A 13,164-nucleotide genomic window follows, 5' to 3' on the forward strand; every position below is an offset into this window, starting at 1 on the left:
AAATTTTTGAATAAAAAGAAAATCAGAAATGAAATTTATTAGGATGTTTCAGGTTTTTAGCAGAGATGCGGTTGTTTTTTTATTATTTTGAAGCCATTACTGAATTAAGAAGCTCGGCATGGTATTTCTTGGGAATTTAGAATGGAAACAGTCACAAACTTAGTGGAGAATTGTGGTTAAGTTGAGTCAATTTTGCTTAGATCAGAAGGGGGAAGAAGGGTTAATCAAATTACCAGAAGAAACTCCTTCAGCTAAAGCTTCTTAGGGTAAGCGTAACTCTCATAGTAAAGAGAGAAGGATTTACTTTTAAAATAAGCATTTTATCGTAGCTGATCATTCCGATTGATACACAAATGATTTATGACAAAAAGAAAGGACGAGGATTAAAATTAATATCAGATGCACCTCTGTCGCAGTTAGCAATCAGCAGTAAAGGCTCAACTGTATAGCAATTACTCGAAAATGCGGCTAAACTGAAGACTAAACTCAAGTAAACTGCACTTCCGCAAACTGGATTTTCGAAATGCCCTGCTTAATTTATCTTAATTCTGCACGAAGTTAGAAATAAAAGAGACCAGGTAGATGTACGACTGACTCTTTTTCGGACAAATAGTGTTGACGACGGCGAGAAAGAAACATGTATAGTTATATTTATTCTAGAGACTTATTTTTGTATCAATTTTTTGATGTATCGGATGTTGCGTTTCGTTTATTTTTGTTGTGGTTGATTTTTGTCGATGTTTTAATAATTTTTTCCGGGTTTTACTTTTTACAAATTGGAGATAGAAAGGTATATTGAAATAGGGCAAGATTATTTACTCGGGGTAAGCGTAATTTTTGAATGCGTGTAGTATGTGCGTGTGGGATCCCCAAAAAAGTGTGTTTCCGAGGATCGTGTGTGAGTGTGTTTTGCCAGAGATGGTGAGGTAATGTTGAAAGCAAAAGAATTTAAATATTTATAAAATATGTTACAGTTGTATCCTTTCAGTATATCCTTGTTGATCCACAGAAGAAAAAATTTGCTTCTTTCAGGGTTTTTGAGGTGGCATTTGGAGGAAAAGGCGTTAGTTTCTGAGATAGAGATTGAACCGAGAACCACTCACTTTAACTGTTGTTGTGGGAGACTGTAAGACTTGAACAGAGGGATATAGCTACACACTTGCATGCACTCTACATTCGGGCTTGTTCATTATTCCCACTCGATGATACGTGTCTTACGTTTTCAGTAGTGCCTATTTCAGAATCGGGAAAAAGACTGGTTCAATAACGATGTACAAAGGAAACGGCCGAGGCGAGTAATTTAAAAGAAACACAACCGCCTCGAGTATATATAGATGTATTTCTAAATGAAGGGGGTCTCAATGATTGAAATTTCAAAAATGAGAGTTTCAAGAATGGTACAATTTATAATGTTGCTAGGGAAAACGAAGAAAAAATAATAGAATGAGGAAAGAAGAGGCGAAAGAGGGAATTGAAGGTTTTGTCCCTTGAAGAGTGTATACTTGAAAAAAGGGCAAATGGGAGAAACAAGATATAAATGCTGGGAATTTCTGAATTTCTCTCGAAACGATGTTATTTCACACTATTGCGGATATGTTGCGGTTTTTATAGCTGGATTTTAGGTATTTAAAAATGGTTTACTGATGACTGGATTCTCCCGGATTCGAAGTGACTGCTTGCTGTAGGGTGGAAACTGCCGGAAATTAGTTCCAGATCCTCAGGAACGAGTCCCAACTACCAGTGCCAACAGCCATGCCGTCTTCGGAAACTCCGAGGCAGCTAAAATTTCAAGAATGAAACCAACAACACAAAATGGTCGCATTCTACCTGACTCTATTGTCATGACCAGCCAGTACACCAGCGCGGTCACCCTTGAGGGTATCCCACACGTTGCAATTGAAGTCGTCGTAACCGGCGAGAAGGAGACGGCCAGACTTGGAGAAGGCGACGGAGGTGATTCCACAGACGATAGATTCATGACTGAAAAAGAGCAAGTTTGGGATTTTACACTCGTAGGAAAAGAAACCTGTAGATGAGGAGCTCCTGATCGGCGCGGATATCAAACAGTCGACAGGTAGCATCGTCAGAGCCAGTTCCAAAGGATTGGTAGTTGGGGAAGTAGGCGACAGCGTTGATGTCCGATTCGTGGCCAGTGAAGGTCTGGATGCATCTGCCAGTTCGAACGTCCCAAAGCTTGGCGGCGGCGTCGCAACCGCCCGAGACAAAAGTGAAACGATCGTTGCTGCAAAAAAATCGTTATACGCGAGAACTCGCAAGTGACATCAATATTTCAGTGGCTCATAAGAAACTGTAAATAAGAAAGAGCAAGTGTCTAAATTCTGTGGCTTTTGAATGTATAAATCCTTAATGAAGGCGTCTCAAAGAGCACAAGAGCACGTTTTCCTGAATAAAAGAAAACGCCACAAAAGGAGGAAATTTTTGACCCCTGTCAAATGTGAACGTTTATCCGAAAAATAGGATTCTACTTAGGTCAAGCTCATTTTTTTCGGGGAAAATACAGTTGATAAATTGTAATTGCGTCATTACCTAAGCGCGACGGACATGACATCTCCTGTGTGGCCAACAAAGGCGGTTGTCTGTTGTCCTGTTTCGATGTCCCAAAGTCCACAAGTCATGTCACCACTAAAAGAATGGGTCAGCAACGATGATCAAAGCGGCCGTCACTTTTCTTACCTAGATGTTATAATCTGAGAGTCGTCGATGAAACGGCAGCAGGACAAATATCCGGTGTGACCTGGAAGCTCACGGGAGACGCGCACCGTGCCTAAACGATGATAAGAATGATTTTACAAATGGATACTGATGGAATTGAAAACATTGAAGAGAATCATGACTTACCTTCTTTGGTTTTTAAGTTGTAAATACTACAGATGTTGTCAAGACCACCGCAGGCGACGAAGTTGGCAGAAGGCGCATAGGCACAAGTCATGACCCATGAGGAGCGCAACGGAATCGCGTGTACTTTATTAGTCGTATACGAGTCCCACACTGAAAACAGCATAAAGCTCCTTTACCAAGCAGCAGCAGAAGCAGGCCGCTTAGATCGCTATTGGAAGACATCGTCGGCGCAATTACCAGACGACGGGCTCTCAGGGGAGAGAGGCCCTTAGGCAAGAGAAACTCTTTCTACGGGCGAGTATTTCACTCTCTTTTTATCGATTTTACTTCTGAGCGCGCGATGGCGATTTCACTCGGACATATATATTTGTTTAAAAACGCAATATACAAATCAATTTAACTCCAGTATTGCTCTCAGGCCGCTTAATTACCGATAAGTTTTCCATCTTGCGAAGCGGAGACGAGATTTCTAGAGTCGGTGGACCAGTGCATGGCGTATATTTTGGCGAGATGGCCACGCAATGTCCGTCGAGTTCGCATCTGCACCCTCCCAAGAGGATCTACGTTGATGCAAACCTAAACGAACAATTCATATTGAAATCAGCAACAATTCAATTAAGCTGACTGTAATTGCTATCTTCTAAACGAGAGCCGCAAGTGCACTCGCAGCTCAATTTAGTATTAATATTTGAACTCAATTTTGCTCAAATTTGAAACTTGTAAAATTGAGAATAAAAATGGATTTTCCATGGATAAAGTCTGTTAAACTTTAAGTACAAAATAGCAATCGATAAACTTTCACTAAATAATGAGCACTGAGACTACGTTTCAATCGATTTTTTCTACTTCGAGCGCAAGAAAAATAAAAACACACAGCTTGAAAACGGTACCTGTTGCATTGTTGTATCTCTGCATTCCCTCCGCTTCTGTTTGATTTCGTCTTTGATGTCAGTTGCCTGCTTCCTTTTCCGAGAGTTTCAGATTTAATCCTTTCAAAGAACTATATTTAAAATCATATTAAACTATGTAGTCGAAAACCACAATATATTAAATAAAAATATTCTATGATCTTCTTATTCTGTCAAAGAAATAAAGATTTTCATTTTTATAATAAAAAATCGACTGAGTTGGAATATTTGACGTCAGGAGAATCGATAAACGCTTTTGATATTTAGCATAAACTTGTGAAAATTATATGACGATTGTTAATGGCATCATTGCGAGTTCGCACATTACTTGGAGCGGAAAATTAGACCGTAATTTACGCACTTGCTCACTTTCTCTAAAGAAAATGCCACTTTTGTTCAACAAAATTGATAAGTTCAAAACAGAATTTTAATCGAGAAAAAGATGAAGCTATGATTAAATTTAATTTACTAGACGAAAAAGTCTGTAACTCATTCCTCATGGCCTCGATTTCGGCTTGCGGATTGCTTGAGTTCGTCATCTCGGCGTTTTATTTTCCTCGCTCGTTTTTCGTCCGTCTTTTTTGTTTCTCTTTCTTTAATTTTCTGCTGCTGGCCGCTGTTTTTTCTCTCCCTCAGTCTCTCCTCTCTCTCTCTTTGGATTTCTATTTCTTTCTTTCTGTGTGTGTGCGTCGGGTGCGCAGGTCGCGAGTGGTGTCACGATCCTCGACTAGCCTCGCGTAGATTTGTGTTTGGGCGGCGATCGATCGCGCGCTCAATTTCACTCGGCGCCAGTCAATTCCGCTCAATTTCGTTCCTTCTCTTCACTCGCCTCGGGCACCGACTGATCCACCCACTGGTCGTTTCGTCCGTGCAGCTCGCTTCTCCGAGCACGTCTGAATCTCGCACGAATCAATCTCTAAACGCACGCACGCTCGTTAGTCCTCGTTGTTCGCACTCTTGCAATAGCAGCTGTAGTAATTATTAAATTATTCCGGTGGTCTGTGGGTGTCTTCCGCCCAATTCTCGGTGAACTTTTCGAGTTCGGGAAAAAACAGTGAATTCCAAAATTGAAACGCGGGGGCGGTCCGCTTCGGTAGTAGCTCGGTGCGGTAGCGCCACCACCCTAAGCTCATCCAACCCTAACGCAAACCAGACCACGGCGTCCTCCGAGTGGCTTCTTTTTGCGTATTTTCAGAATGGTTATCGACAATTCTCCTACCTAAGGAATCTTCGTTTTGGGAAATATAAATTAATCTCAGGTCAAAAATTATTCCTCTTTGAACAATATTTTCAAGTAAATAATTTCCTGTTTCGAACTCACTGGGAAAAAAGCTCGTAAATTTTTGAATCTCATGACCTCATGAGATTCTCATACCAACAATAAGTCCAATAAAAACCGCTGGTCTGGGACACCCCTAGTCCACCCACGTGTCCCAAACTAGAAGTATTTTCACTTTTGCTCTCGCGCGCCACTTTCGCCTTCCGGGTAAAGCGGTAAGTTTAAAAACACCCCCGTGGCCGCGTGCCTTTGATCGTTAATTCGCCCGACTGTCCCAAACCAGCGGTTTTTACTGTACAAGTAGGTATGAATTTTGCGAAAAAAGTCGATGATCACTATTTCCTTTGATAAAAATCATCAAACAAATTCGGAATATCTAATGGTTTGGAGGCGAAAAAGACATTTTCGGACATTGTATTGTACATTGTGAGGAGACACCTGCTGAAAGTGCCATGGCTTTTGACGGGTTTGAAAATCGATATTCAATTTTCGGCGAAGCGGCTCGACTTACCCCGGCGTCTCTCCATTATTAAGTTAGATACATCTTTTAATCATGACTATCTCTGCGCCTTGGTAGTATCAAGCAAGTCTGTAAAGAACTCTATGAGTTTGTGTTTTTTGCGGCGCTCGATTACGACTCAGCCAGAAAGTCACTGGCCCTTTAGCTCGCCTTACTCTAGGCTCTGACATCGATTTCCAATAAAAATGGCTGTGAGAGTCCTAGATATTCTACGATTCGTAAAACACATAAACAGTTTCTTTACTATCTCTACAAGTCGCTCGATCTCTGGAAAACGGCCGGAGCGCCTGGCGCAGCAAAAGAAGAAGAAAAAAGCGCTCAGCTGACCGATAAACCGGCTAAAATGCAGCGCGAGATGAAGAAAGTCGGAATAACTAGTCTGTGCCCGAGCCCACAGACGCCCACGCTGGCGATTGCGTGCGTGCCCGAATGCGTGTGCCTCCAGAACTCTCCTTTTTTCGTCGTGCGTTGCAATACGTTCGTTAAATAATCATATGAAGCAGTAAGCCATTAGTTATTACGAACACACACAAGTTTTCAACTTGAATAGTCAACCCCACAATACAAGGCGATTAATGCCATCATTTTTTTCGATGCAAGTAAATATTTATATAACTGACTCTTCCTGCGAAAAATGCGATGAAATCAAAATACAACGACTTTGGTTTGAATGCGGATTGTACTTTTTCTTATCATATAATAATTTATAATGTTAAGTTTATATATATATATAGTCTCGCCGAGGGCTTTCTCGATTTTTGAAACAGAATGAATTCAGTAAGAAAAGAAGGAAGGAGAATGCGCCGCCCATGGCAAAGTGGTTTAGTGTAAGTCTACATGAGGAACTTGATTCATATTGCACTGTTTTCTAGAGTCGGATATAAACACACCAGGAGTATTTGCGCTCAGTCGATCTTGATCTGGCCGTAGATCTTGTTGATGAAGGCGAAGGAGGCGTAGAATGAAATCGTGCCCGTGAAAATTGCGAACGTCAACGTAATCAGAGCCGTGTAGCCTATTTTACAAATTAAATGAATAGCTTTAATTAGCATGTGACTACTTACCAAAATACAAAAGAGTTGGCACGAACGAGGTGATCTCGAGCTTGGTGTAGAAGTAGAAAATTGAATAAAGGAAGACGTAGAATGCGCTTCCCGAACCGACGAAGAAGCTCCTCCACCACCTATTAACATCAGCGTTTAAAATTGTTAATAACAATTTTAGTTTTACCAGTTGTAGTCTTCGGCGCAGAGCTGGAAGTAAACCATGACGATGGCGATTTGAGAGCAAGCGATGATGAGGATGATAAACACTATAATTTACTCAAACAAAGAAGATAAAAGAAAAGTTACCAAGAAAAAGGAATCCGAAGAGATAATAAAATTCGTTTTCCCATAGGGCCGTGAAGATGAAGAAGAGCTCAATAAATACTGCACCAAACGGGAGCACTCCAGACATAAGAAGAGAAACGAACGAATTCATGTACCATGGTTGGTCTGGCACCTGTCGAGGGATCTGGTTTGTTCGGACGGGCGCTTCGTAAGGCTGCTTTCTGAAGCCGAAGTAATAACCAGTCATGACGAGAGGGAGCGAAACACCGAACCACATGCAGAGAATAGCGAGCATTGTTGTGAAAGGAACAGCGCCAGAAGACTTCTGGCCCCAGATGAAGAAGTTGAGAAGGAAACAAGTTCCAAAAGTGATGCTTGGGTAGAGAAGACCCGTCCAAATCGCTGCGCTCTTCCAGCTCTGGCCCCGGACTGTTTTGTAAAGTCGCCCAGAGAAATATCCAGAGAAGATGCCCATAAACATAAACAAGAAAAAACCAGCTAGGAAAATATATCGTTCGAATACTGTTGTTAAAAAATCATATCACCTGTGACAAGAGAGCCTCTTGCTGACGGCGAAAGCATTCCAAACATAGCAACAACGATAGTGATCATAGCCATAAGGCCAATTTGTACTCCTGAGCCAATAAATGCGCACAAGATTGAAGAGTACTGCGGTGGTCGGAAAACGTCGCCGTGGACAAGTTTCCAGCCAGTTTCTTCCATCGCCTCGTCCAGTTCGTCATCCTCCTTGTTGTACTGGGCGATGTCGCGGCGAAGCGTCCTTGAAAAGGTAAATTTAAGCTAGGAAGAGCTTGAATATTATACCTGACGATGATCATGGCGAGAATACCAGCAAGGAAGAAGACAACAACGATGGAGTTGACAATCGAAAACCAGTGAATCTGAACATCTCCCATTTCCAAATAAGTGTCCCATCTTGACGCCCATCGGATCTGTGACTCTTCCCAATGAACTTAAAAACATTAATAAAGAAGATATATTATAAGAACGCACCAGAGTAGCTAAAGCTAATTTGAGAGACCGTATCATCAATTTTCATGTGTTTATCGTTGACATCGATCGAGCAAGAGTTGTCGTCGCCTGGGTTAGTTGTAGCTACGGATTTCGGACTGACTTCGAATGCAACAACTCGATACTGCTCGCCAAGGACGTCGTCGAATTGTTTGTTGTACTTGATGTTGAGCTCCAAGTGGTTATTGATGAATAAATCTTCGCCATCGACGATACCGAGTTTGTATCCATGCTCGTATTGTGTTACATCGTCTTATTTTGTGCCCATAAAATAAGATAGAAAAGATGAGTTTTTACCTTCAAGTTTCCATTTGGTGGCAATGGGGAGATTGTCAGCGAGGAGGTGAACAGTGTATGCTTCCTTGATTTTCTTGACGAAAGCGTCTCGCTCTTCAGAAGTAATTGGTTGAGTGCAGAGGATTGTGCACTCCTGGTCGACTCCAACTCGCACATCTCAAAAGAGAAACAATTACTATACTTTCCTGTGTATTAGTATACCGTAGTTAGTGTTGACGATTCTATCACCGCGGAGGACTTCTCCGAGATTTTCTGTCTGGTAAACAACCTGGTATCGAATGTTAAAAAATGAAGCTAAAATTTGTTCATTACTTTTTCCGGCTTACAAAGAGGAAGTGAGTAGTACTCGTATGGCAGTTGTGTCTTTGAAGAAGTCATTTTAACAGCTTTGATTTCAACTTTGTCTTCTTGAGCGAAGTCGATTGGCGCAACTCCTGGCACGTAAAATGCAGACGCATGCTGCAGGAGTGCGACTAAACCCCACAGCCCCTTCGCCATGCTTAACAAGAATCAATCAGAAATTTTATCGGATTTATTCGAATTTATGTATAGTTATATTGCACATAAAGCATTTCTTTAGCAAACGTAACAGGAAAAGGCAAGATGATGAAATGAAAATGAATGAATGGAAAAAATATGTATTTGTTGACAAGAGTAGAATAATTGAACTAAACAAGTATTCGGAATTCGACAAATAAATTCAGAACTTTGCTCATTTGTGAATCGATAGGTGAAGTTACATTTAAATAAATTTTAAGTTTAGATACAGGAACAGCTTGGCAATGGCTCTAAGGTCTTTTTTATATCAAAAGATAGGACTATCACGATCGCGATGATGATAGGCATTGAAACAGAAAGTGCAGTTTGGTTTTGGGAAGAAGTCACAATAGAAAACACTCGGTCTTGGGATATTCTTTGTTCAAAGCGCTTTGCGTTCTCTGGCACGAGCAGTCACTCGACCAAGGCTCATTCCACAACCGAGAAGGACAAGGCAGAGCCCGGCGAGAACCGCGAACAAGTAGTGCGAGTGGTTGGACCGTTGAATCGAGTAGTAGAGGTCTTCGACGCCTTCGATCTTCATGCTTTGTGCTTTCTGCCACATGTCCCGTCGCTCGTGCAGCTTAGAGAGACAAGCTTCCGAAAGACTCTTCGGTTTCTTCTTCATCATATTGACAAGGCAGTTGATTCGACGTCCGTGTCCAGGCTCAACGTCCGTGCAGTACATTTTTAGATCCGTGCCGCAAGCATTTTGAAGAGTGGCATCCACATTCACATCGACCTCACCTTCTTGGATAAGCTTGCCAATGTAAATTCTACACGGCTCACTTTCCTTGAGCTCTTCATTGTTGAACTTTTCTTTGAGACACTCTATCGGGTCTTCGACGGACTCAGGAGAGCACATAATCTTCAGTGGGGAAATGGGGCCTTTGTTGCAGAATTTTTTGAGCTCTGGGTCAAGTTCGTAGTGTTTGATCTCCTGCTTCATCAAATTTTCAACATGGGAAGCGCAATTCTTCGTAAGAATTAGTTTGTTATCCTTTGACGCTTGTTGCTAAAATGATCATTTAGAAATGGTCAAATGAAAAATGAAACCTTGATGAAATTGTTCTTCAAACAAGAAATAACTCGTCCTTCGAAAAGAGCTCCTTTGTCTGAATTCATATCTGCCTTTAGCTCTGATACGAGCTGTTTCATTTCGCCGAACTCAGCTGGGCATACTCTACGAGCAAAAAATTAGTCTAGGACTCATAAAATTAATAACCTTTGGATATCGAGGTGGCAAGCCTTTGAGAGTTGAGGATTGAGCTTGATATTTTCCGCTCCCATCATCTGTCTCGCTTTGACCGCCATGCGACACTCCTTCGACATTAGATCATCGCCAACGTGCTCCACAAGACAGGGCATCACATTCTGAATTTTATGTAACAAATCTAGTCATCTTTGATTTCTACCTTCATATTGGAAGCTTGCCCGCAGTGAGCTTGGATGACAGGCTTGCAGGCTTTGATAAGGAAGTAGTCAACAGCCGGGTTATCCGCCTCGATCTCGATGTCCTCAAAAAAGATAAAGTCGCGTCAGAACATATGATATTGAACATAACCAGATCATATCAAAAACTTTGTCATAATTCGGCTATCAACCAAATCTTTACCTCGAATAAGACTCCAGCGCATTTATTACTGAGATCATCTTTCTTTTCTTTCAAGCACTCTTCGATTCTGCCAGCTCCTATCAAATAAATTAAATACTATCTTTCTCACATAGCACGAACCTGGTTTGACATCATTGCAGTGAACCTTGATGTCCAAAGCGCAAGCTCTAATAATTTCTGGTCGAAGACGAACGTCTTCAGATTCAGACAAGAGCTCGAAGTTAACTTGCGCTCGGCAAACATCAGAAATATCGTGCGAGCTCTCTGACAAAACCGCGTTTCGAATTCTCTCGGAGAGACAGTGGACAATTTGCGGTTTTGACTGCTGCTGCGCCTGATTATGGCAGTACATCTGGATATCCTTTTTGCAACCTAAAGTTGTTTGTTATCAGAAATTGGCAAAAATTATAATTTTTGTACGATATCGTACTTTTGAAGAACGCGTAACCAAGCTTATAGTCCGTCATCGAGATAATCTGGAAGTGCAAAACACCAGCTTGACACTTCTCGTCCATGTCCTGCTCATTTTTGTGATTGATGAGGCAACCCAAAACCTTTCCTTCATCTTCAGATTTCAGTGCAGGCTTGCAGAACTTTTCGACCATAGGCTCACAAGAAGTGAAAAGAACTTGCTCGAGATCAAGATCTTCAGAAGCAATTTGAGTTAACTTGGCGACTTGCTCGGCACACTGCTGGTCGTGCGCTCGAGTGGACTTCTTCATATCTTCATAATGATCTTGGAGGCACAAAAACTCGACTTTCTTCAAAGCATCTTCTTCTGAACACATGCTTCCTAAAGTAGGTCGACAGGCAGCTTCCAGTTCGGGATTGAGTTCAACTTCCATAGCTCGCTGTTTCATGACACGGTGCACTTGCTCGGCGCATTTAGCCTTAAGGGTTCTTCCTGCTCCGTTTTTACCGACATCCTCCTCGAATGGATGGCTATGTCTGTACAAACAACCGATCACCATTGAAAGAGGAATTGGAAGTTCTTCTTCGTCGTCGACCTCATTGAAAGTTCCGACATTACAGAGATCTTCAGCGTCTTCATGACAAGCGCGACGGAATTTCTTATCCCACGAAAAGTCTCTTGAAAGGAAGTACTGGGTTTCTAAGAGTGATTTTCGACAGAGTGGATGCTCTTGGACCATTTGGTGAGAGTGCAGATTCTCAAGCAGACACGACAAGACTTCAGCGTCATCATCATTTGAATCCTTGCAAAGTTCAGCGGCAATCGGGCTGCAGAGATGGTCGAGTCGCTTGTCGACCCTGAAACTATCGTCGGCCTCGGTCTCTTCGATAAGCTCGTAAAGAGCATCTTCGCAATCGTCGGAAATATCTTCGTCGACATCTGGGTCTGTGTCGAGTCCCATCAAACAGTGGAGCGTTTCGCCTCCTTTGACAATACCTCCATCGCAGTACGTTTTGATCTCAATTTTGCATGCGGAAACGACTTCTGGCGAAAGAGAGTAATCTTCCATCAAGAATTGTCGGTAAGCAAGAAGTTCCGAATCACAGCTGCCTTCAACAGCAAGCAATTTTCCGTTTTTATCCTTCTTTTCTTTTCGCAACTTCTTTTCAACGCACATGAGGATGTCCGAAAGACCTGCGAATTCACCACCCATTTGGAGGTTATCGAACTCGGCAGTATCACATCCAAATTGGCGGAATGATTTTCTACATGTCTTGTGCAGATTGTAGCCCGCCTTGTAATCCGCAGAGTAGATCAATCGTTCGCGAATAGTAATGGCTTGTTGGCAGTCTTCGGTCATCGCTTTGTCGAACTTGTGGCGGAAGAGACAAGAGTACACTTTTCCATCTCCAGCGGGTATCTCTGCGCAATCTGGGAAATTATCTCTATCATCTCGGCAGGCCATGTAAAAAGCCCTGTCGAGAGTAAAATCGTCAGCAGAGAGCTCGGCCAGATTCACAAGCTCCTTTTGGCACCCTTCACTGATTTCTTCATCGTCGCCGAGATGATTTTCGAGACATTGAACAACAGCTCCTTGGGAATGTTGCTGAAGCCAAGGATTGATGCCTTCGTCTTCGTCCAGACTTTGGCCAAAGTCATTTCGCCCGCATTGGTACTTGAAGATGTCGTTTTTGCATTGATTCACAAAATTACAAATGAGTCGGAAATCCGAAAACACGACCTTCGAGATATCGGTTAGGTAACTTCGGCAGCTAGGATCGTCAGTTATTTGAAGGCGGTAGTCCATAAGACAAGGGATGAGCTTATTGTCAGCTCCGAATGGTTCGGAGTAGTAATGAGCGCATTCGGAGGCAACACCGGCGATGGAATCTTGCGGGCATTTTTGAGACACGAGTTTTTGGATTTCTTTGCTTTCAGTTTGCGAATGCTTCCAGATCTAGGAAATTTATGATAAAAGAGGATTATTTGTGCTATTAAAATACCCATAAAAAGTGCTGACACTGCTCATCAACAAGTTTTCCTTCAGATGCGGCGATTTCAAGACAATTGTAGACTAAATAGTCATCCTTGCGGATTCTTTTGGCTGGACAGAGCTTTTGAACTTGCGCGGCGCAAAATTCAGACTCGGCAATGGGAGGTAACGTGGACTCACTCACTGAAATATCGTCAATCGAGTCAGTTTTTCTTGTCTTTCAGCGCCCTGTTTCCGATTGAGAAAAGTGAATTAGATAGGAGCAAGAAAACGTGAGTATTTCAATCATTCCTGAGCTGCAGGGTCATTGGCATTGGCTGCTTGGCCCGAAACCAGTTGTTCCAACCCGACGAATGCTAACAGAGACAATTTCATGTTCTA

At 42.2% G+C, this 13,164-nt stretch overlaps 3 protein-coding genes across 3 annotated transcripts; all 3 read right to left on the reverse strand.

Moving 5' to 3' along the window:
• Positions 1–22: 22 nt before the first annotated feature.
• LOC145705948 (guanine nucleotide-binding protein G(I)/G(S)/G(T) subunit beta-1-like) lies at positions 23–4,721 on the reverse strand. The gene is made up of 9 exons (XM_081783452.1): positions 4,260–4,721; positions 3,750–3,819; positions 3,291–3,435; positions 2,860–3,009; positions 2,695–2,785; positions 2,548–2,643; positions 2,027–2,242; positions 1,828–1,980; positions 23–1,779 (listed from the first exon to the last, which is right to left on the reverse strand). The coding sequence occupies exons 1-9, from the start codon at positions 4,304–4,306 to the stop codon at positions 1,704–1,706; spliced, it is 1,044 nt and encodes a 347-aa protein (XP_081639578.1). The 5' UTR covers positions 4,307–4,721; the 3' UTR covers positions 23–1,703.
• Positions 4,722–6,305: 1,584 nt separating this feature from the next.
• LOC145705941 (transmembrane 9 superfamily member 4-like) lies at positions 6,306–8,739 on the reverse strand. The gene is made up of 10 exons (XM_081783444.1): positions 8,539–8,739; positions 8,428–8,494; positions 8,227–8,382; positions 7,912–8,181; positions 7,723–7,870; positions 7,443–7,678; positions 6,919–7,395; positions 6,797–6,878; positions 6,631–6,749; positions 6,306–6,581 (listed from the first exon to the last, which is right to left on the reverse strand). The coding sequence occupies exons 1-10, from the start codon at positions 8,722–8,724 to the stop codon at positions 6,472–6,474; spliced, it is 1,851 nt and encodes a 616-aa protein (XP_081639570.1). The 5' UTR covers positions 8,725–8,739; the 3' UTR covers positions 6,306–6,471.
• A 1-nt stretch (position 8,740) lies between these two features.
• On the reverse strand, positions 8,741–13,158 carry LOC145705280 (Golgi apparatus protein 1-like). Its single transcript, XM_081782736.1, has 9 exons — positions 13,117–13,158; positions 12,794–13,000; positions 10,809–12,747; positions 10,499–10,750; positions 10,379–10,455; positions 10,179–10,280; positions 9,989–10,137; positions 9,820–9,946; positions 8,741–9,778 (listed from the first exon to the last, which is right to left on the reverse strand). Exons 1-9 carry the CDS (start codon positions 13,156–13,158, stop codon positions 9,146–9,148), a joined length of 3,528 nt encoding a protein of 1,175 aa, XP_081638862.1. The 3' UTR covers positions 8,741–9,145.
• Between the last annotated feature and the right edge of the window lie 6 nt (positions 13,159–13,164).

This window comes from Oikopleura dioica, chromosome PAR, assembly GCF_907165135.1.
Source record: "Oikopleura dioica chromosome PAR, OKI2018_I68_1.0, whole genome shotgun sequence".
Taxonomy (NCBI): Eukaryota; Metazoa; Chordata; class Appendicularia; order Copelata; family Oikopleuridae; genus Oikopleura; species Oikopleura dioica.

Excerpts from the sequence above, each read along its gene's own strand:
- LOC145705941 (XM_081783444.1), bottom strand. The coding sequence starts at position 8,724 with ATGGCGAAGGGGCTGTGGGGTTTAGTCGCACTCCTGCAGCATGCGTCT. Across the intron at positions 7,871-7,911 it reads AATTAGCTTTAGCTACTCTG|TTCATTGGGAAGAGTCACAG; the intron begins GTGCGTTCTTAT and ends AATGTTTTTAAG. Across the intron at positions 7,679-7,722 it reads CTCGCCATGATCATCGTCAG|GACGCTTCGCCGCGACATCG; the intron begins GTATAATATTCA and ends TACCTTTTCAAG.
- LOC145705280 (XM_081782736.1), bottom strand. The coding sequence starts at position 13,158 with ATGAAATTGTCTCTGTTAGCATTCGTCGGGTTGGAACAACTG. Across the intron at positions 13,001-13,116 it reads TCGTCGGGTTGGAACAACTG|ACAAGAAAAACTGACTCGAT; the intron begins GTTTCGGGCCAA and ends GGGCGCTGAAAG. Across the intron at positions 12,748-12,793 it reads AGTGTCAGCACTTTTTATGG|ATCTGGAAGCATTCGCAAAC; the intron begins GTATTTTAATAG and ends TAAATTTCCTAG.
- LOC145705948 (XM_081783452.1), bottom strand. The coding sequence starts at position 4,306 with ATGACGAACTCAAGCAATCCGCAAGCCGAAATCGAGGCCATGAGGAA. Across the intron at positions 2,644-2,694 it reads TCTCAGATTATAACATCTAG|TGGTGACATGACTTGTGGAC; the intron begins GTAAGAAAAGTG and ends CCATTCTTTTAG. Across the intron at positions 1,981-2,026 it reads CAGGAGCTCCTCATCTACAG|TCATGAATCTATCGTCTGTG; the intron begins GTTTCTTTTCCT and ends GCTCTTTTTCAG.